Below are 23929 nucleotides of genomic sequence, written 5' to 3'. Positions count from 1 at the left end.
TGAAGATAACTTTGAATGGAATGGAGAGGAAGCAATATAAATTTCAGATGTCATTTGTCATGTACTTTATTGTTACACAGATGACAATACATTCTAGAAGAGACACACCAACATTTATAATATCTTATCTTTATGAGATACAACAGAACATAAATATCACATTTAATATAAAAATATGGCTTATTGCTAGTTTGATATCAAAATAAGGTTTCACATGTACATACACCTCTTGGTTCAGTCAGTCCTTTATCAACATCTCAGTGGAACCAGCATGCCAAAGTGAACCTTCCTCTAGCACAACTAATATCTTTCAAGAAGTGAGTGTTCCATCTCAAATTTTTTGCATTGCCATTATAAAAATATTCAGTGTCCGACCGACATGCTCTTCGTAAGTTGGCGTGTCTTATTGTATGAAAACACAGAAAATTCTCTTGACTCCAATATTAAAAATACATTTGCACGTATTCAAAAACTACGTGCTCATTTAACTAGTTATTGCTTCGGCTTCTCATTCTTATACATTTTAAGTCTGGTTTCTCCAAAAGAAATACAACTTGAAAAAAAATTCTGTCAACTACAAGGTGACTTTGTTCCCATTAACAATCAGAGCAAGTGATATGGATTTTACAGTTTTGGAACACTGAGAAACTGATAATATTCGTCGTCTTTCAGCTGATTAATCTTAAATCTAGACCGCTTCGTCTGCAGCATTCTTATTACATAGTGAAAGTTCTCTCTTTGGTGCATTTAGTGTCAATATCGTTCAAGGAGGGAGACAAATCCTAAGGTCAGTGACCTGACAAACTGTTGCAGCTGCTGAAAATACGTCTATTAACTATAACAAAATTATATCTGTCTGTATCAAAAAACTATCTAAAATAATAAAAAATATAATAAATTGCACTCATTTAAATTGCTTTCCATGCTGACTAAAGAGCCAATCGACAGTCGATCAACGTCAGATGCATTCGAAGCTATATCTGGTTGGTAACTCAAAAATGGAATGACTAGACGTATTTCAAAATAATTGAGCAATGTTCATTATAGACATAAAGGCACTGTTCTTGTCCATTGTCCATTCAGTCTTAGCGTAGGTATCTTACATTAGGGAGTGCCCGCAGCATGGCTCACATATTTAAGTATATCCTCGGAGTGCTGTAAATATGAGCACTGTTTATAGCTAAGCTAATTGGTCCGATTATGCCGCTTCGGAGGTGTCTGTATTAGAAGGTGTACAGCACTTGCTAATGGTCGAATATGATTTCACGGTGCTGTTTTGCTGGACACTAGCGTTTAGGAATGGGGCGAGCGAGCGATGTGAACAAAGAACTCGACACGGTCTGCAGTCTCCTTACCGCAGGCGTTGCAGGTGAAAGGGTTTTTGAGGCCGTGGTAGCCCTTGTGCAAAGAGTACATGATGACGTCGCGGAAAGTGATTTCGCAGTGCTCGCAGAAGAAGTCACGCTGAGCTTCCGAACTGTCTTCTCCGTCGTCCGCCTCTGCCTCCGAAGAATCTGGACGGTCGCTCGAGGGCTGCGGTTCCTTCTCTGGCTCGGGATCGAGTGGGAGTTCCGCCTTCAACAGCTTCCGTTCTGGCTCGTCCTCTGCGCTGTCGTCATCCGCGTGGTACTGCAGCTTCATGGCAATGCGCTCCAGTTTGTAAGCCTTGCCCTTCCGGCGGTGCTTGGTCGCGGAAGGAGCCGCCGGGACGGGCACCGGCATCGGCTCATCCTCCAGTGGCAGGGCAGACGCAGCCGTCGACGTAGACGGCGTCGGTGTCGGCGATCTGACAGCTGCCGGCGAGGGAGACTCTGGCTTTGTCAGATCCAGCGGGTCTGGCAGCGGAGTACTGGCCTGCGGCAGCGGCACGTTGGGAACCTGCAGCTGCGTAGCCACGAGAATGCGCGCCATGTAGTCCTGCATCTTGGCCTCTGCGTCCTGAGGGCTCTCGTTATCGTTGTTATTGTTGACGAAGAACGGGAAGCCGCTGCTGTGCGCCGCGGCGTAGTAGGCGTCGTAGCCGGCGGCGTCGGACGCGTTGTGCGGCACCGGGTTGTACGGGAAGGCCGGCATAGACGGCACGAGACCCACGTTGCCGAACGGGAAGACGGCTCCTCCGGGCCGCACCAACGGCGCGAAGGCTGCGGGCGCGAACGGCGGCAGTGCAGCCGCACCCTGGGGCGGCGCGGCAGCGCGAGGCGCTGGCGGCGGGGGCAGCGGCTGCCGCGGTTGGACGGCTGCTTGCGGCTGCGGAGGCGCCGGAGAGGGCGCAGATGCCGACAGCGGCGCGGCCGCAGACTTCTTTTTCGGCGTGGTGGTGCGAGGCCGCTGTTTGGGTCCGCGCCGCGTGCCGTACACGTCTATGATGGGCAGCGGGTTGGGCGAGCCGTCCGGGTTGAGCACCACGTCCGGCGTGTGGTGGTACTTGCGCAGGTGCAGCTTCAGAGAGTGGCAGTACTTGGTGGCGTAGGTGCAGTCGGCGCATCGGTACTGGTATATGTTGGAGTGCGACTTGAGATGCGAGTTGAGCATCGACTTGTTGACGCACTGGTAGTCACACTTGTCGCAGTGGAATGGCTTCCAGCCCGAGTGGTTGCGCAGGTGGTACTCGAGGTGGTGCTTGTACTCGGTCACGAAGGGGCACCGGTTGCACGTCAACAGCTTCTCCGCTTTGATGTGCAAGCGAGAGTGCTTCCAGAACTCCAGTTTCGTCACAGCCACGAAGCCACACTGCTTGCACCGGAAAGTCTTCACGCGGCCCTGCAACAGTATCGACCCACACTTTTAGCAGGACGCAAAAAAGTCGACAGTACTAAAAATACAGGGTGTTCGACGAGGAGTGATTATTATTCAAGAATATGACAGGAACGATCATTCTGAGGAAAATTGTTCAATAAGCATTGGCTGCTAAATGCGTTCCTCAAGAGCTGTGATCACTTCTACTTCAATACCGTAAAACAAATCTCTTCTATTCCAAGCTCTGTTCAAAATTTGCAAATGTGTCTGAAATCTTATGGGACTTAAGTGCTAAGGTCATCAGTCCCTAAGCTTACACACTACTTAACCTAAATTATCCTAAGAGCCGGCCGGGGTAGCCGAGCGGTTCTAGGCGCTACAGCCTGGAACCGCGCGACCGCTACGGTCGCAGGTTCGAATCCTGCCTCGGGCATGGATGTGTGTGATGTCCTTAGGTTAGTTAGGTTTAAGTAGTTCTAAGTTCTAGGAGACTGATGACCTCAGCAGTGAAGTCCCATAGTGCTCAGAGCCATTTATCCTAAGAACACACACACACACATCCATGCCCGAGGGAGAACTCTAACCTCCGCCGGACCAGCCGCACAGCCCATGACTGCAGCGCCTGAGACAGCTCGGCTAATCCCGCGCGGCGAGGGCTCTGTAAGGCATACCATGAGAGCTACGAGTACGACATCTTCGTTAGTGTGGAACGTCATGTTCTGGGGAATTACTCATAGCTCTGAAGGTATGCATTTCAGAGCCCGTGTTTACTAGACTTTTTTCTTCGAATGATCATTCCTGTCATAACTCTGAATACTGACCAATCCAGGGACGCTATATAGTACACTAGCAGGAAGAGGGGACCGCCAAACAAAGAACTTTAAGGGTAACGTTACGATGGATTGAGGTTATATTTCTCGATTATTTGGCATAAATCTTCCGAAAGCGATGCATCAATGAGAGATTTTCAGTGAGTAAAACCGTAAAGCTCTCAACACGTATGCCGGTTCGTACGCCCAGTACTAGGCATGATTCTACTGGAGGAAATATTCAGTACTTTCCTCCAGCCTCAACTGACTTACTTAGCTAATTGTAGTTCTGACACAGTTTAACTTCGAATCCGAACCGCTATGCAGTTCGACACGGTCAGTGGTGAAAGAAGTGGTAAGAGACAGTGAAGCAATGAAATATTAGGTTTTCGTTGTATTCAATTTTAAATGCTGAAACGACCAAATAGGGCACTTTAGATTCACAAGAAACGTAATCCAAAAAGGCACCTGTTCGGTTGCTGCTATCTGCCAATTCCAGAGCAGCGTACGCGACGTCGCTCAGTCATTATCTTCGAGACACCTGGATGAACTGGATAGTGACTACTCCTCCTGCAACACTTTTTGCTTTACCCGAAGCCTATTTAGCACCCTTTGCTATCTTCAAAGGGCCCCTGTCTATTATTCTGCTTCTCACACCTCATGACTGAAGAATTTGGTTCATGCTGAATGAGTCGTGTGAAGGCTTCTTACCGAGCGATATGGTGCAGCTGTTAATACGTTGGACGTCCCGTGGACGGTGGTTCCAATCCCCGTCCGGCCCTCCAGAATTAAGTTTTTGCAATTTCCCTATATCGATGAAGGTCTATGATGGGTGGTCCCTTCGAAAGAACATTAATGAGTTCCTTTCCCAATTCGAGATTTAGCTTCATGTCTAATGATGGCATCGATGGTACATTTATCGTTGATCTTACATCCTTGTTTCAAACCAAATTTTGCCTTTCAACCTAACATCAGCCTACGCTACAGATCAGACTGCCACTACAATTTTCATTTCACAATACAATAGAGTAATGTTGAATAAATGTTTTTGCTGTTTTGTTATACCGCCAGAAACACGTCTGTATGACGCACGTTTCCTGTGCTGTGATTGGCTGCAAGAAACTATCGTAACAGGTGTCATGTTAGATAAGTTTGCGAAGGCAAATTGCCGTAATTAGTGATTTTCATATTTAACTTTCGTTGATACGAAAACATATTGCTTCATTGAAGCCTGTTATCAGAACTCTCTTAACCGCATCATCTTTGTTGATAGGCTACAATTTGTTGTGCTAAAGTTTCGGGACATGTGACACTTGTTCATTGCAGTGTGAGTTTCATAAGGTTCTCTCATAATAATTATGAAATGATCAAGATTCACTTTTTGTGGTATTATTGTTATATTAAATGATTCGTTGATTATTCTATCTTGTGACTAGTGTCGTTCTAAAGATTTTATGGAAAGAATTTATTAGTTTTTAAGCTCAGTCCTCCGCGAGAAACAATCATAGGCAATAACCTGAATTCTAAACACTGACACACACACACACACACACACACACACACACACACACACACACACACACACACCTCCCGCCCAAAAAAAAAACCTTTATGTACAGGTTGAAATTCCATTCTTAATCCGCTGCGTTTTATCGTCGACAGTACATATGAAGAATGCGAAATGTAGCAAAATTGCGGAGAAAGGGGAACATTATTGCCGAAAAGGCCACCGTTCAGGAAATTGCAATAAGCTTTGTCTTAGGAGCTGTTATTTTTACTCTTCAAAAGAATAAAGTAGCACACGAAATCCATGTATATTTTAAAATGACAATTCTGTACTAAAGGATGTGTCAACCGTATTCCTCTTTAAACAGTTCGTAAGGATGTGCATACTGTGTTCATCTTCATAACATGAAATTGTTAAGATGATCCACCAGGCATGATTCAGATCTGATATTGCGAAGATATTTCATTATATTTAAAGCAATGTATCTTCTTCCATTACTTTGTCATTTCCAGAGATATACAGCGAAAGGACTCAAATTCCTATTTCAAGGGTTTGATTAAGTGCAGTGGGGCGACGTAACATTTCCCGACACTTAACACAACTGGGGAAGTGATAATATTTGTATATCGTCCAGTGATGTGCTGCTGGCGACTGAAATGGAAAGTATGTTATGTATTCTACTCAGCCTTCATGAAACAAATTTGAAATCAAAGGTTTCAAATTTTTAAATTCTTGTTTATCCGAGGCAGATGAGAAGTGTGCATAATTGCCTATGGTGGAAGCATGTTTGACACCGAAACACTGTATTTCTCACTGTAAACAATATCACACCATCCTTTATTTGTAGTTCTGTTGTGCAAATACGAATTTTAGTACTGAGCCATCCAGTTTTAAAACTATGTCCCAGCTTGTGTACAAAATATACGAAACAATTTTTAACCTCTGATCAGGAAGTTTTGAATGCAGCGGTAAGTACGGGATAATCACAATTTAGAACGTAATAAGCGATACTAGAAACAGGGTGGGGTAGAAAGAGCTGCATTTTCACAGATGATGGTTGCAGCAACCATAGAGCAGTCAATAAAATAATTGCTTTATGGTGTGCTTCCTCGTGTTCTGCCAAGTTGTTTCCATTTTATGTAAAATATTTCGACTACCGACCCAACCTAGTTTTGCTGTTAGGCGTACTCGCTGCTTATCGGGCTGGTTGGAGTCCATGTAGCGAGTACACAACAGAAAAACTCTCAGCACCTGAAGACGGCTGGGTCGACCGTAGTAATACTGTGCATAAAATGCGAACAACGCAACAGAACACCATTAATCAGTTACGCCAATAAAATCTGAGATATCGCTATTACAATCATTAAACTAACTTTAAAATATACAAAAAAAATTATTGGTAAATTTATTGCTTGCTTTATTCCTGTTTTCACCCTTCTGGTAGATAATGCCGGCAACTAAGCGCATCGAAGTAAGTGATACAGTCGTGATGCAGTACTGCTTACACACATTGTGGTCAAAGTCACCCCTTTTCTCGGGGGCCGGGGGGGGGGGGGGGCTGTCTGCGAAAATCTAAAGAGCTGGGCTAATTGCAGTTTTGATCTGTATTAATTGAAAAAAGAAATCCCCTAATGTTGCATGTAGTTTTGCGGCAAGTAAAATGTGATCTCTTTCGAAGTCAGTAAGGGGTGTTAAACTTCAGGGACTGTTCTCTTATACTAAAACAAGAAAAAACTCTAGCAAACAAGGGCTCTTAAGCGCATACCTGAAGAGATCAGCACTGGCTCATCTTAGATATTATGAAACATCTCTTCTACTGCAAGCTCTTTGCTTTTCATATTTTAGGAAGAGAAAGTATAGACCAAAACAAGAAGAAAGGCAAGGAAACGTTCTCTAAATCACAATTTAAGAGCTATGAGCACTTGTTCTGCGGAAGGTGTTTCGCACTAGCGAAGGTGAAAAAGTGCTCGTACCTCTTAATGTATGCATTTTAGAGCTCTCTCTTACTAGACTTTTTTACTTATTTCTGTATGAGGAACCTGTCCCTGAAGTTTGTTCGTGATTGTTTTGGAGGGCATCCTGCAAATGGATGTCTAAGAAAAGCCTCTGTAGTCTTAATATTCACACGAAGAGTTGGTAGTTGAAAACGTACCAGGAGATTGACGCAAAAATTATGTCATAAAGAGATACATCAACATGAGTCCACATCATAACACTAGTACACATTTTCATCTTGATAGCTTTTATTTACATATTCCGTACAACTTTACGCATTTTGCTTTATACCAGCAAGAGACTCACATTGAAAAGGATCAGTAGTATAGGACTGCGAGTCGGTTTGGTGTATCAGTGTCTTGTTTAATGTGGTTGATAAAATGAAACGCGTGAAGTTTTATGTTACAAATAAATAAAAGCAATCAAGACTGAAGTTTGTCATTCAGTGATATCTATGGTCAGGACGGTCGCATTGGCTTACCTGGGAATTTATTTTGGTCTCAGCTGGGTCATCTTGCGGCGGCGACAGCGCGTGCGCCTCACGCATGTGTGCGCGTAGATTCTCTACAGTGGACGCCACGTGATCGCAGGAAGGACATCGCGGCTCGTAGTGCGTTCCCAGGTGAGCTTGGAACTGCTCTCTGCCACAGATAAACAATATTGCACTGTCCACGCTGCTACAGTATCTAACAATTACGTCTAATTCTCACGAATTACACTCTCCAGATTTAAACTCTCGAGTGATTAATGGTGTGTCTTCGGGCGTTCAGTTTACTTGTTGGTTGAATTTTTATGTTCAAATTTTGCCTACCGGCCCACTCGCAGTTCTCAGGTGCGCGAGCTGTGTTGTGCGTACTCGCTGCCTCAACTCTAAACAGACTGAAGCATTGTTAGTGTGGCACTGCTTTTTGTAGCCAAATTCCACTTCCGGCACCAGCTACGACCAATAATTCTTATTTGTTTTTCAGATCCCGCACTGTTATTTCATGACACGCACTTTTATAAGCATTTTCCTGTTCTGGTGAATGAGCTGACCGCTAATATCTTAATAAGTAGAGTGACGGACCGAAAGTTTCGCATAAGCGGCAACCTCCCTGTCGGCTTACTAGGTTATCCGACTATTACGTAGACAGACTCCTGAACTACATTGTCCCAGAAAGTTTGTGTGTGTTACAAGATACTGGTCGTGTCATGTTGGGGTTGCCACTCAATTTTCAGAAACCGCCTAGAACCTGATTCACGAGAGCTGGAAAATGCGAATGCAGCGTGCGTTTCATGCGGGCTCAGAAGAGCACAAGTGAGCGTAGAATGGCTCTGAGCACTATGGGACTTAACATCTGAGGTCATCAGTCACCTAGAACTTAGAACTAATTAAACCTAACTAACCTAAGGACATCACACACATCCATGCCCGAGGCAGGATTCGAACCTGCGACCGTTGCGGTCGCGCGGTTCCAGACTGAAGCGCCTAGAACCGCTCGGCCACGCCGGCTGGCAAAAGAGCGTAGAAAGCGCCGGGAATTTAATTCTGGTATAAACAGGGATGGGCAGGACGGATCAGCACCAATATTTTAGAATCTGGTTGAAGGCTACGCACCAAGTACACAGCCAGCAGCACCTGAAGAGAGCGGCTTAGCCAGTTGGAGTAGTGTACATAAATATGGAATAAATATCTCAACTGGGTCGAGAAAAACCAAAGATTCGCATCTCAAGTGATTAGTTATACTTGAAACGCAAACAGATTGTAGTAGAAAATGAATATCTCAGTTTTATTGGTTGATACGTACTTGTCTTGGGTGCGCACGGTGCAGACGGGACATTCGTAGGTGGTGCCGCCGTCTGCGCTGCCGTTGACCATTCCCATCGTCTCGACAGCCGCCTGCAGTCGCCGCAGGGCGCCCTCGCCTTCCGTGGAGAAGTGTGACGAGCTAGACGAGTTTTCGTCAGCCTGCGAGGCGGCGCAGGACGCTTGCGGCGGCTGGCCAGGCGACGAGCTGCCTTCCAGCGGGCTGGCCGGCTCCTGCTTGGTCTGCGCGCTGCCCGCTGGCGGCGGCGTCCGCAGTTGCGGAGACTGCGGGACGGCCCGTGCCAGCGGCTCGCGTGCGGGGCTGCAACACACGAAAGTCACGTTATACACGCGTAGGGGAGGATCAGCTAATGAACAGTGGAGATTCACAAAACAAACGGAGGAAAAGAAGCGTGTCTGTAGCGGAAAAAACAGCTGAACCAAGGAGACGAAAGAGAAAAAAATCTATTGTTGGTTCGAATGTTTACCTGCCAAGATGGAATTGTGCAGAACTGTCTGATTGTTCCTGCTGCTCCTGCTGTTGTTGTTGTTGTTGTTGTTGTTGTTGCTGCTGCTGCTGCTGAAGCAGCTGTTGCTGCTGCTGCTGCTGCTGGTAGTATGGCTCCTGCGGCAGGGGTTGTCCGCGGCCATTCTGCTGCTGCTGCTGGTGGTGGTGGTGGTGATTATAGTAGTAAGCGTTGTGCTGTGTCTGGGACGGCGTATTGTCCAGCCGCTCCAAGTAGTGGCCGTTCGGGTTTGGTGGCGGAGACGACAGCAGCTGTTGCTGGTGCTGGAAGTAGTGGTGATGTTGCGAGGGTCCGGGATCCTCGCGCTCTGGCGAAGGCCCGCCGCTGCTGCCACTGGCACTGGCGCTGCGCCCGGGCGAGATGCCGGAGTCGTCGTGCCGATCCGCGGCCTCGCCATCAGAAGGTTCTTGCTTCTGGCAAACAAAGTAATGCGTCAAGCTAACCGCACATATAACAGACAGAGGGTGCGGAGCTAAAGAGAATAGGGCGCGGAGCTAAAGATAAGAGGGTAGAGAGGGCGAGGCGAGAAGCTAAAGAAGAGAAGAGAGGGCGAGGCGAGAAGCTAAAGAAGAGAAGAGAGGGCGAGGCGAGAAGCTAAAGAAGAGAAGAGAGGGCGAGGCGAGAAGCTAAAGAAGAGAAGAGAGGGCGAGGCGAGAAGCTAAAGAAGAGAAAAGAGGGCGAGGCGAGAAGCTAAAGAAGAGAAAAGAGGGCGAGGCGAGAAGCTAAAGAAGAGAAAAGAGGGCGAGGCGAGAAGCTAAAGAAGAGAAAAGAGGGCGAGGCGAGAAGCTAAAGAAGAGAAAAGAGGGCGAGGCGAGAGGGCGAGAAGCTAAACAGATCGCGCGCGCGCCCACACACACACACACACACACACACACACACACACACACAAGAGAGAGAAAGTTACTCACGACGTGGGCGGTGGTGCTGGGAGAGAAGTGCGGCAGATGCCAGGCGGGTCCCGCACTTGACACAGCCATAGGAAAGAGCGGAGGTGCGGGGGCGGCGGCTGTCGTGTTCATGTCGACGATGTTGTCGCTACTGCATGCCTCCTGCAACATCACACCAGCAAATGTAAGACCTACTATTACCGACACAGACTGTAGTGCGATGTAAATTAGTTGAGATCTGACGCTTAGGTTGCGTCGTCGTCGAGACAAATACTGTCAAAACAGTGGTTCCTTACCTTTTGGAGGCCATTACCCCTGAGTACAATCATATTTGTTAGTAACCCCCCTCCCTCCCACCATCCTCCTCCTCCTCCTCCTCCTCCTCCTCCCTCCCCCCCCCCACTCCGGAATCACTATTAACATAAGCGCTTTAACAAAACTTCAAGTGAGAAAACATTCTCTTCGAGCGCTCATTTTTAAAATGAAAGGAATGGTATTTAGGTTTTGTAGGTAGTTTATTAAAAACGAAATAGTGAGTAATAAGACGACTGGTCCTGCTTATTTCTAAACATAATTTTTATAGACTTTATACAATTCAGTGGATTATTAGTGCTACATGCTAATTCCGCAGAAAAGACAGCTAACTATCCACAGTTAGGGTTAGAAGCCATGCTTCCTCTGCAGCACTCTTTTCCCTAGCGACACTTGTTTCACTCTCTTGGACCCCCATTTAAAATACTTCTGAATTGGCAGAAATTAGAAAACTGAGGCTGCCGTGGTTTTGTCTTCTTCCACCGTCAGTAGTAATAATAATAATAATAATAATGAATCATCATCATCATCATCATCATCATCATCACCATCACCATCACCATCACCACCACCACGCGTAGGCCCTACTGCAGTGTAATTGCCATTCCATAGTTACTGATGTGTTATGCGATCAGTTAATTTGTTCAGTGCTACAAAGTGAATAATGAAGCATTTCCAAGTTCATTGCGGAAACTACCTACAAGATATTTTCATGAGAGGTTTAAGAATATGTGATTTGTATCTCCCAGTTTTACTATTAAATTCATGGTACGAAGTGTGTATGTAGTGGGTGGGCTATGTGAGGAAGATGACCATACATTCATTTCACAAGTGTAACCACGCGTTAATGCTACGATATGAAAAAGCAATTATTGATAACTGACGTAATCAGTATTAAGGTTTTATGAAATATTGATAATAGTAGTGTTCTCAATAATTTAGTGTGGTACCCGAAACAATTGACCCCCTTTCGTTTTTACCTCTCACAGAATTACGTTCTACCCCAGGGAGTAATTACTCCAGGTTGGGAACCATTAGCCCAGAGGCAGCCTAGAGGCAGACACTGATCTGCGTGGCGTTAGAAAATCGTTTCTAGTGGGTGTATCCCACACAAAAAAAAAAAAAAAAAAAAATCAAATTGTTGTGTATTAGCTTCAGAAAACGTCATGTTTACAATTTGGACCATAATTAACTCTCACCGAATACAAAGGTTTTTTTACATATCATCTCCCACAAAACTCGCGTAAAAATCCTGAAATTCACCTTTGGTTTATTCCATATAGCGTCTCTGAGCGTTTCAAAAATCTGTTCTAAGTTGATTTCAAAGCACGTTCGAAGTTACGTACTTGACAACTGGTACATACAATACTCAGAGGCAGTGGCAACACTGTGCAACTCTACGACAATGCCAACTAATGTAATGTGACTACAAGCATACTGCCGAAGGGGAAGACAGTGACCGTCTGCTGACGAAATTATTTTATTGTATTTTCAATGTGTTCACTTGATATCCAACTGCCAATTGGCTCCTCCCGAATATTGTCAGCGAACGCTTGCCACCCAACATATCTCTAATGTTACCGGGCGATTGGCTAAAAAGTCTAAACCGAGATATAGCCTGTGTTACCAGAACAAATAAATAAATAATACAATAAAAGAATTTTAACTTTACTGGTTCACTGTTACCTCTTCCTACAACTTACGTCTTTTACAATAGCCATGTCCATTTCAAATGAATAGACATCGCTGTCAGTTTAACAGTAAGATTAACCTGCTGTTTCTTATTCTGAACTAATGAAACGTTCGCCAGTGTTCGATAAAATCGAAAACTTTATCTGGGGGAGGGGATTGAGTACAAGAACTAACTTATGGACGAATATTTAGAACTTTGTGATTTCTAACGTTTTTCGTACAGCATTTACCTTCACAGGTACGCAAGACAACAGTTTATCACAGCAACAGAATTTGATGCATAGTGTATGTTTCAGTCTGAACTGGCTCAGCTCCCTCCACAGAAGAACCTTCTGCACACTACAGTAAAATGCGTGACATTTAACTATTATCGATCATGTCTGAAGGCCAACTTCCAATCTTATTTGTGCAACAAACTCCTTTCTGAAACCTTAAAGATCGGAAGTATGTACGTAGTGACGTGCTTTTGAATTTGCTACAAAACCGCACACTGTTAGAATTCTGAGATTTATTTTTAATGGTATTGAGATACTGCACCTACAATTACTTTATTTTGTAATTAGAACCTGCGCATTGCAGTTTCATCTGCTTCATCGCCCATTGTTGTCTCCAGTCCGAAGACTGATTCGATGCAACTCATCACACTAGTTTATACTATGGTAGCCTTTTCATCTGCGTAACTACTGCAACCTACAGCCGTTTCAACCTACTTGTACATTCAAGAAGTCTCCCTCTACAATTTTTACACTCCACACTTTCCATTACCAAACTGACGATCCTGCTAAGCCACAGGGTGTCCCCTATCAACTGATCCTTTCTCTTATTCAAGCCGTGGCATTTCTTTTACCCCAGTTCGATAGAATATCTTGTTATTTATTCGATCTGCTTATCTAATCGTCAGCATTGTTCTACACTACCACATTCCAAAAGCTTCCTTTCTATTTCGTCTGAACTGTATTGCCCATTCCATACCACAATCATAAAATAAATTATCGGACACTACACAAACTTACTGGCAGCTTCAAAAACATTTAAATCAAAACATCTTGACACATTCGCGCTTTCTTACTTGTTGGTATTAGTTCCTACGTCATGTAATATAATGCATCGTGTCAACTAAAATAACATGCTGTTATGCCCCTCCCCCTAGGAACAAATCCTCAGAAATTTTACCTCCCCACAAAAAAGTTTTTAGCCAGGTTTTTAGCTATTGGTCGTGAGCCATATGATATATATTGTTTACTGTGGCTGGCGAATCTTCTGCATTTTGGCAGAGCCCATAAATTGCAAGATGCAGGTGTGCCAACACGTTGCAGCTAAGAGTTCACTGTTCTGGGAAGTAAGGTTATCTCGTAAAAAAGCGCGAATATGTAAGAGGTTTTGGTTAGTCTTTCAAGCTACCAGAGAAGTCGAAAAGCTAATTCCCTTATTTTACATTCCTAACTATGTCCAGGGCATATTTGCCTTTTTTGTCCTGTGGTAGGAGCATTTCTCATTCTGGTTCCCAGTTTTTACTCTACCATAATTTTGACATTAGATATCTGTTGACTCGGCCGACTACTAATCCGGTAAAGGTTTTTACTGTCTCTCGAACGATGTTTCTTATATAGTGGCAACGTCAAATCTTTCACAAAACAACAGGACGACCATTAATTAACATGTATTTGTCTACCTTCTTACAAAACTTGAACCGGTCCGCGAAAAGTTTGGAACATTTGAGTTGCATGCTTCAAAAACCTCCCAGAAAAACTTTTTCACGTAAAATCTGAGTGGTGCAAGGGCACACACAAATGTTGTCATTAGCTGGACATTTGTTTCAGCCCAGTTAACATCTTTTGCAAAAAAGATGTAATCTATTCGGACAATTTGGTGGGGGCAGCTCCGGTTCATCGTTCAAACATTGCTTAATATACTATAACAAAGACACAGTGAGGCAGATGTTCGAATGGCTATACAAATAGGCGCTGATCCAGCCTAAACCAAAAACTTTTTACCACGTCTTCCTACTTCAAATAGAAACCGAGCACCAAGAACAGCGCCCACACCCTCTCCCGCTGCTGCATTGCCATTCTGCACTGGCCCTTTTCAAACATCGGGCATATTTACAGCTTCCGCACTGTAGCGATAGCCGTGAGGAACACAGATGACATTTTTTGAGAGAATCCTAAGGAAGTGTAAATCACGCACGAAAGAGGTCGCTTACAAATAGTCATTTGTCCAATTCTTGATTATTGTTGCAGGTCTGGAATTGTGAAAAGCTGGATTAACTGAAGAGAGCAAAGATTCAAACAAAATCACGGATTTGTTCAGTCAGTATGAGAATCTCTGAACGTTGAAGAAACTTCCCAGAAAAAATGAAATGAGCGTATGGTATTGTTGGCCGGAGGCCCCTATTCGGGGTAGTTCAGCCGCCAAGTGCTAGTCTTATTTCAGTCAACGCTACATTGGGCGACTTGCGCGCCGAGATGAGGATGAAATGGTGGGGACAACACCCAGTCCACGAGCGGAGGTAATCTCCAACCCGTACTGGAATCGAACCCGGGCCCGCTTGCATGTGAGGCGAGCACGTTAGCATCCAGCTAAGCAGTCTGACAACTGTCCAGAGAGAGGACGCAAAGACGACGCACACCGCGGCAGGCCTGCTTCACAAAATTCCATTATCACAGACCGTGTTGTGGGGAACGCTACCCAAAGACTGCGATTTATTGCCAGCCTAAGCAGGGAGAAATGATCATTGTAATAAAATAAGAGAAATGGGGGTTCACGCAGGAGGACTAAAGTTTCGATTTTTCCAGCGTGCTGATCGAGAGTGGAACGGAAGAGAAATAGCTCTAAGGTGGCTCGGTGGACGTTCCGCCACGCATTTAATTGCGAGTTGCAGAGTATTGATGTGGATGTAATTTAACGTTATGTCAGTTCCATAATTCCATAGCCAGATTTCGGAGAATAATTTAGCATGAACCCTAAGAGGCTTGGAAGTGGGGATTCTAGAAAATTACACGTATATTACACTGGAAACCTGCGTTTCGTGACAGCACGCTTGAATGGGCTTATGGCCTGGCCGGCTACAGTAACTTTCCACCTAGGGAAAGACTCTTACTCCTAGGCTGGCCGTTAAGTGCTACCGACAAGAAATCCCACACGGGTCGAGAAGCCGTTATCAAAATTGGCAGATCACAGGACGCTGAAAAATGCAAGACAGAAAGGAAAACACCCTCCACTAAGAAAAAATGCATTCACGAACGTAGGCGGATACGATTGAAAGAATCAGCATTCTCTACCGTATATAAACTCACGCAGCTGTGGTCTGCACACTTACGTTCACAATCTTAGTGCACAGAAATTCTGTGTTCACAGTTGTTTCTAAATTACAGCGTTGACAAAGATGTGAGTATTTCGGTATTTTTCTTAAATCTTTCTATTTCCCTGAATTGCAATTTTTTTTAATCTAAGCACTGATCTCAATAATAATAATAATAAAGCATGTTGTATATTTTATTGTATCAAGAATACTCGATGTAATGAGCAGAAAACTAGTTTGTACTAACGCACTTAATTGTAGTGCATACATTTAACAAATTTATTTTACTTAACTATCGCTTTATTTGAGTTAATTTGCTTATCGCTACAACGGAATTAATAAAGAAACACCAAGTCTGTACTTAGCTAGATACAGAGTTATTCGAAAATGTCTTATGTGTCTCCAGGTTTTGACCTTCATTTAAAGCGTGAACGCCGGCCTTTGTAACCGAGCGGTTCTAGGCGCTTCAGTTCGGAACCACGCTGCTGCTACTGTCGCTGTTTCGAATCCTGCCTCGGGCATGGATGTGTGTGATGTCCTTAGGTTAGTTAGGTTTAAGTAGTTCTAAGTCTAGGGAACTGATGACCTCAGATGTTAAGTCTGATAGTGCTTAGAGCCATCTAAAGCGTGAACACATCCGTGATCAAATTTAAAACAGTTGCTATTTGACAGGTAGCAGCCAAACATTTCCTTCCGTGCAACTTTCAGTTACATTAAGGAATACGTCTGCCCTAAATAAAACTAAGACTTTTTCCGACAGAAGGGAGATACAGATCCATACCGTATATGAATCTCCGACTTTTGCGTGTTTTGCTTTATGTAGCTGAGCGCTGTAGCGGCTACTTACAGATAATTTACTTCTCGCAGCAACCTCGCAACTTTGGACATTTCATGTAGGTGACAAGAGTATCATGCGTCAACAGTACATACACTGTAGCTTTGATTGGTCAAATGCGTCGGCTAAATGTATGTCACACTAAAAAATAAAAGGTCGAAAAGGAAACTATTTCTCAGGCCACTACAACACTCCGTGAACTACTCGTCTGCCTAGCAATCAAACGCTACAGATACTCAACATCTATAATGCATACTGCAGTTACAACGCTTATGTAAGTCCTATTTATCTAGCTGCTTAATGCGTGTTTTACATAATGGTTTTTCATTCATTTCGCTTTTAACTGATGTAGCGTGATACCATATCCGTCCTTTTGCGATTCTGAACATTCTTTCTTACTTTCTCCAGGTAGTTATCCAAAATATGCATTATGCAGCCTACATACGTAAGCTAACAGACTATAAAAAAAATTGTGGCTAAGTACTGAGGATTAGTAATCATGCAGATAGTTTTATAGGTAGAGTCCTAAAGGCGAGTGAAGAAATAAAAAAGGTAAGCTTCCTATCCTACAAAAACGGGATTAATATGCCCTTACGATGGTCCTGATGTAACTGTTCAGTTCAAAGGACTATCTTAATAAAATTTAATAACAAGCAATTTAATAGGGCGCAGAAAGCTTCCGTAAATTTTAAAATAAAACATCTGACATGGAAACACGTACCAGCAACAACGAATTTCATGTTCATTAGGATGGAGCCAATGTAAAGTTCTGAATTTCACAATTACGGAACAGTTTCCAGTAATTTATGAGCTAATAAAACAAACACCTGGAAATAATGACGTGAAAGTACCTCAGTGCATGTGAAAACATGCAAACTAAACTTCATCCTCACTACTAACTCCGTACATGCATTTGCCGTCCTGGAAGCAAAAGATTTATGTGATCGCAATTTCAGTATCGCAGAAGTGTTTTGTTTTCAGGAATGGTTAATCCAACTTAAGAATTTTAGACGTATAAGCACTACAAACTAAATTATATACAGAATCGTTTCCCAGGGAGCTAAGCATTGTTTGACGTTTTAATTTCTGTAGAAATTGCACAAGGCGTACCGGTAACCTTATCTTGGCCACAGACAACCGCTATCAATTTTCCATCCAGAGTACCAGAATGTTATTGTGATACCTATTCTGGCGCATGCGCTTTTGTTCGTTCAGTATGAAAGGAAAGTGCCTTTGGATTTTTCGCACATAGTCGTTTGGAGATTATATACAGTTCTTACTGACAGTAGCTGTAGTGTTAGTTTTTTCGAGACGCTGTAACATACCTGAGATAAAATGGAACTGTCTGTGGAAGCCTACGATCGCACATCTCACTGTACTGCACTGAACATGGGAAGACCAACTGACAAAACATTTAACAGCACGGACGTGAGAAATCTCTTACAGCTCCGAAATAATTGGATATTACCGTTGCCTGGACTAATACAAATGTTCTTTGAACCTTTAGATTAAAAGTCTCTGTAGTACATTTACGTACAGATTTCGCGCTTTGACTACCAGTGCCAGTCGCACAGTTGTTTAAAAATGGTTCAAATGGCTCTGAGCACTACGGGACTTAACTACTGAGGTCATCAGTCCCCTAGAACTTAGAACTACTTAAACCTAACCAACCTCAGGACATCACACACATCCATGCCCGAGGCAGGATTCGAACCTGCGACCGTAGCGGTCACGCGGTTCCAAACTGACGCGCTTGGAACCGCACGGCCACACCGGCCGGCCAGTTGTTTAAAGAAGGCAGTTCTATATCTGTAGCATTGATGTGGGAGTGCCGCAGAACAATGTTTTCAATTTGCAGAACTATTGTGTTAAATCCGGCGCTTCTGCTACGAGCGAACTTTGTAGTCTCTCTTCTGTTTGTGCATTACATTCGTTACAAATGAACGGATGACATACGGTACAAGATCAGGACACCGTCATCGCTTCTCTTAAATATATTTATAATTTACAATGCAAGGCTTAACACACTGACAGGTTTTGCACCCCAACATGATATAACTCTACTCAAGAAATGTCCATTTGATGAACTATAGCTTTAAGTAGTATGCAATGTGAGAACTTGATTTCGTTTCACTCAAAAGTATTGCGAAAATTTAACAAACTCCGTTTCATTAATTAAGAAATATTTGTAACTCACGGAAATTTTCTGTGGAATGCTATGTTGTGTTAAAATGTGGTCACGGTCGGTCGCTGCGTTCTTAATGAATTTCATGCAAATTACGCGGTTCAGTCTCAGCAGACGAAAATTTAGACCTGGGCTAATCCTACCTTCGGATCTCCGGCGTACGAAAAGGATTAAAATTGTTTACAAATATTTTATATCCGCAGATGCGGCTAAAAGCTTCCCGGATGCGGATAAGCCTCACGCAGATCTTGTTTCATTTATCCGCGGAGAGCTACATAGAGAGCGCATATAAAAAGTAGTCAACAAACAAGCAAATCAACATCTACTTTAGCACATCCGTGTTTTTTGAGCCTAACATATTTGTTCGCCGTCTCTAAAAATCACGAATAATTTCGTTAACGCCTCTATTTCAATTGAAGGCACTGCTTGATTCAATCATGCGTTGACCTTTTGTAGCAAATAATTTAATACACAGTACACGAAAAAAAAAAAAGATGCTAGACAAGAACGAAAATTATTCACGTTCAGAAATAAAATCTTTCTAAATAAATAATCTTTTCCGTAAGAAACTGGACGGATATTATCTTCTTGAGCGCAGCTATACTGGCAGAATAGATAGGGGACAACCAATATTTACACTAAACTTTAGCGCGGCGGCTATCGCTAGGAAACTTTCGCGTTCCGTTTAGGCAGGCGCAACAAGCGTTGCATTATTTGCAAAATTATGGATGCTCACTCCACGTACTTTATGCGACACCGATGTTTGTTTAGTAACAAAACGCCGGTGCTTACCTGATAGTAGGTGACGGAGCCGTGGTACCCCCACATGGCGAGGTCAGCGCGAGCCGTTTGCTGTCTGTCGCATCGGTCTGACTCCTATTGTCGCTATTGTCTTCCGTTAGTCCCAGCCTATTGTCTCTCGCGTCATCTGCTCACATTGTCGTGCGAAATTTTAAATTGTGGACTGTTAAAGATCATGTTGTATGGCGATTAAGGCAGCGTACTTTTAACACGCAGGCAGTGGTGTTTGGTAAAATACGCGCGGTAATGCAAACTGTTCAATAAAATAAGCTATAAATATCCGTAATAAACTTTATCTAACAATAAGGTGATTGATGAGTCATTATTTAGGCGAAGGAACTACGTACCTCCAAAAAGCTGAGGAAAGAACAGAGCTTTAGTACTTCTAATTGAACCCATTTTTCAACACCAGTGGCATCAAATAGTACACTTAGCTCTTTATTAATTAGTAGAGTGTGTATTTTGTATGTTTCACTAGCCATTTGAACAAGAGTGGGATAAATAATGATGGCCCATCCTAGTTTTGGATTTTGTGGCTTAACGGAAACTTAGGCTTATTTCGTTGAAATTATTATCGATGGCATTCACCAATTTTTTTTCCCCGCATATCCATAATTAAAACGGGCGACTTGGGACGTCAGCTGGTATAATATATGTTAAAATGACCTAATTCCTCCAGCTGTATTAAGGTGTTGGTTTTATTGGCAGTAAAATCAACACCTTAATACAGCTGGCGGAATTACGTCGTTTTTAACATAAATATTTCGTTGTTTTAGTCCTCAGCCCCTAGAGCAGCTATCAACGCTGGTTCTGTGGCAGCATAGTGTCGTCCTTTACTCATATCTAACAATTAATGAAAATTTGTTTGAAGTCTCAGATTCCTGGAGTATCTAATAAAATGCAGCCGGGAAACGATGGATGGCCTTGTCAAGGAACAATCGTGGCCTTTACCGGAAGTAATTTATAGATGCACTGAGCAACTATATCGAAATGGGAACCGTGTTCCCATTATAAATCTACGCTTTTAACCATCGTGTCACTTCAATATTCTACTGCAGGTACCTACGACGAAAGGCTGAGAAAGGGGCATGAATGTCCATTTAACACAAGCTAAAAAGTTGTTTTATACAATTAAATTTAAAACCGCATCTATGTCTCTGATTTCATTTCTAGGAACGGAATATGCTACTTTGTGCAAGCGATATATGGCACAAAGACCTTAAGATGACTACACATGTATGGAACGTAACAGCAGTAAACCACTCCTCTCTACTCTTAGTGATTGTGTTCAGCCACTGGCAAAAATAAAAAAATAATACATATGAACGTAAAATATAGTTAAATGTGCTTTTTGTTTCAGATTATTCGCCAATTATCGGCATTTCAGATTTTCTGTGATGCCTTTTGTACACCTCTATAATTTGCATAATCTTACGAAAGTGTAACGTAATTTGCAATTGGTCTGCCAGATTTCGAAGCGAAGCCGGATAAAGCCGACTATGACGAAGTTGGATGTAATAGGCAGTTACAGCATCACAAACACTTTTGATTTGATGGGACGATTGTAATAGACTGACCGTTTCATCGTACCGCTATACGCTACAAGATAATTATGTCGCGCCTAGTTCTAAGGACTGCGATAGTAGCGGTAGATTGGCGACCTGATACCGGTCTTTTTATGTGATGTCTTCACAGGAGATGACAGCCTACTCTGCGAACACAGGCAAGAAAAGAGGCCGTTAAGGTTGGGACGTAATGCGATTGCCCTGCAGAACCAGTTTTGTGGTCCTGACAAGCGTGCGACAAGGCCGCTCAAAGACGTTCCGCGCCCAGCTTTCTACAGCGTCGCCGACGAACTTGGCAGCGTCGAGTTCTTGAAAACAGCTCTCTGGGTGACGTTAGAAACAAGGCATACATGTACGCTAGGTGATCGTACATACAGTTTAATTACTTCATTCGAGATGCAAGCAAACATCACGGTCAAAAATTCAGTATTACGTCTGCTCGCAGTAGGCATACTACCGTAATGAAACAGCGGTGACGAATTTTGTACCTGCGCAACCCTCCTCTTCTGCTCTGAATCAATGTAACCACAAAAACCGAAATTTTATTAGCAAGTTAAATGACATCCATAAGCCTGTAACAAGAAGCAGGTAACGAAAGTTCCGTAGAGTTCCGTTACACAAGCCAGAGTTAACGAGAACTGGATATGTACGAATTACTTTTCAGAATGAGTACTCATTCTGCAGTGGAGTGTGCGCTGATATGAGACTACCTAATAGCTTAAACTGTGTGCCGGACCGGCATTAATTCCACAGTTTCACATGAGCGCGCGCTCGCGCGCCCACACACACACACACACACACACACACACACACACACACACACTACTACTGCGAGGAGGGGCCGTGAGTCCTGCTCGGGTATCTCAGTTGGTTGGTAGAGCACTTTTACGCGAAAGGCAAAGATCCTAGGTTCGACTTCCTATCCGGCACACAGTTTTAATGTGCCAGGAAGTTTCACGAATTGCTTTATTTCCCCAGCTTTTTTACGGCCGACTTCTGCAGCGTTATCAGCTGCCTAGTTAGATTTTGTAATCATATGAGAGAGGACTTTCCTATTTCTTGTGCAGTCGTCCTCTTAGTTTGTTAGCTTTCGATCCCCTTACTTCTGCTCCATATGGCGACAAAGCTAATTATACTATCCTGTGACCAGCAGCATATATGAAAGACGCTCATCTCTATAACTGCTGAGATCAGCTACCACTAATACCATTAGTAGTCTTTAGAGCTTTCCAGAAATTTGTGCCCTCTACTTCAAGATTAACGTGATATGTAGGACGTACGTGGCGCCAGTCTACTAAAAATCCACCGCCTGAAGCTGGCTACAGCATAACGCACATAATATCCGTTGACTATTCTTCGTGAAAAGTAGTCAACTTATCTAGTCATAATTGATCTAAACGCGTGTAGAAGATCGGTTTAAAATTACGAGGCATTGTGCTTGCTGTTCATTGTTGAGGTACGACTGTCAGCGATGTTAAAGGTATTGAGGCATCCCTTTCGACAATTTTGTGAATGGTAAATTTCCTAGGTTTGACTCTTGCATTTTTGCTCTGCGAATCACCAAGGGCATACAAGCTTTCGTTACTACTTTCCCACGGTTTGATAGAATCGTGTTTACCGCTGCTATGTTAATATTCGGTTTCCTCTATTTGTTGAACAGAACGTTTCCGCGTCCCGTCGTAATATTTAGAAATGGAACCTTAACATTTCGCTAGCAATCTAATGTACGGGCTGCAGGTACACAATATCCTAACACTGCATTTGTTACCTCCATTATTTGCATACGACAGCTTAACTCAGTTCAGCTCATAATCTCACTCTGTTATTAACACCGTGCTTTTACTCAGTAAAGCACAAGCAGCAATAATTTGTTAATCCAACAATCGTGATACTAATTATGTTTTATTTAATAGTATACGTTTAGCTTTTTCTACATTCGAAATAACATTACAACACTTAGGGCGCCCTCTAGTCTTATTCATATAAAATATAAAACAAATGGAAGGTGTGTGCCAATTTTTGTCTCGCAGGACGTTAATATCTGTATCGCTTCATCTTTAAATTCCCATACACCAAAGGGAACGTACAGAGCCCATTTTTCTAGATTTCTGGAAAGCGTTTGACACAGTCATCCAATGCAGACTTAACGAAGATCGAAGATTACGGATAAGTTCCCAGATTGAGTTACCGCCTGAAGTAATGGAAACATACGTTGTCCTGGACGACGATATCGTCAAGGAATAGTTTTAGGACCTCTCATTTTCTCTGTGAACATAAATGATCTGACGGACAGAGTGAGCTACAATCTGCTGATGACGCTGTGGTGATGGGGAAGGTGTCGTTGCTGAGTGACTGCAGGAGAATACGAGAACACAGACAGAATTTAATTGGTGTGACGAAGTGCAGCTTGCTCTAAATGTGGAAAAATGGAAGTTAATGCAGCTGAGTAGGAAAAGCAATACTCAAGTGTTCGAAAAACAGCTTTATTGGCGGTGTGGTGCTTGACAACCAAGTAGATCACGCATCTAGGCGTAACGTTGCACAGAGATACGACCGGTAGTAGGGAGGGCGGATGGTTGACCTCGTGTTTATTAGAAGAATTTTAGGGAAGTGTGGCTCATCTATAAATAAGTTCGCGGATATAACACTAGCGCCACCCATTCTTGAGGACTGAGTATCTGGGATCCCCACCAGGTCAGGTTAAAGGAACGCATCGTAGCAATTGAGCTGCGTGCTGTTAGATTGTTACCGATATGTTCTAAAAACACTAGTATTACGGAGATGCTCTGAATTCAAATGGGGTTCCTGGACGGAAGAGAACGTTCTCTTCGCGAAACAGTGAGAAAATTTTGAGAACCAGCGCTTAAAGACCTCTAAGATAGGAGAGAAATTAGGGCTCATACGGAGGTATACACAGTTTACCGCTCGCTCCATTTCACTATTACTAGTACTACGGTGTACTCTGTCATGTTTCAGCTTGTAATTGATGTC

At 43.3% G+C, this 23929-nt stretch overlaps 1 protein-coding gene across 1 annotated transcript; it reads right to left on the bottom strand.

Annotated features, from left to right (window-relative positions):
* Positions 1-1293: 1293 nt before the first annotated feature.
* LOC124777939 (protein hunchback-like) lies at positions 1294-10379 on the bottom strand. Its single transcript, XM_047253490.1, has 5 exons — positions 10269-10379; positions 9322-9773; positions 8835-9155; positions 7529-7688; positions 1294-2760 (listed from the first exon to the last, which is right to left on the bottom strand). Exons 1-5 carry the CDS (start codon positions 10377-10379, stop codon positions 1294-1296), a joined length of 2511 nt encoding a protein of 836 aa, XP_047109446.1.
* Positions 10380-23929: the final 13550 nt, after the last annotated feature.

The sequence above is a fragment of the Schistocerca piceifrons genome, chromosome 2 (genome assembly GCF_021461385.2).
Source record: "Schistocerca piceifrons isolate TAMUIC-IGC-003096 chromosome 2, iqSchPice1.1, whole genome shotgun sequence".
Lineage (NCBI taxonomy): Eukaryota > Metazoa > Arthropoda > Insecta > Orthoptera > Acrididae > Schistocerca > Schistocerca piceifrons.
The sequence above is the reverse complement of the archived record's forward strand: the minus strand, read 5'-3'. Positions and strand labels throughout refer to the sequence as shown.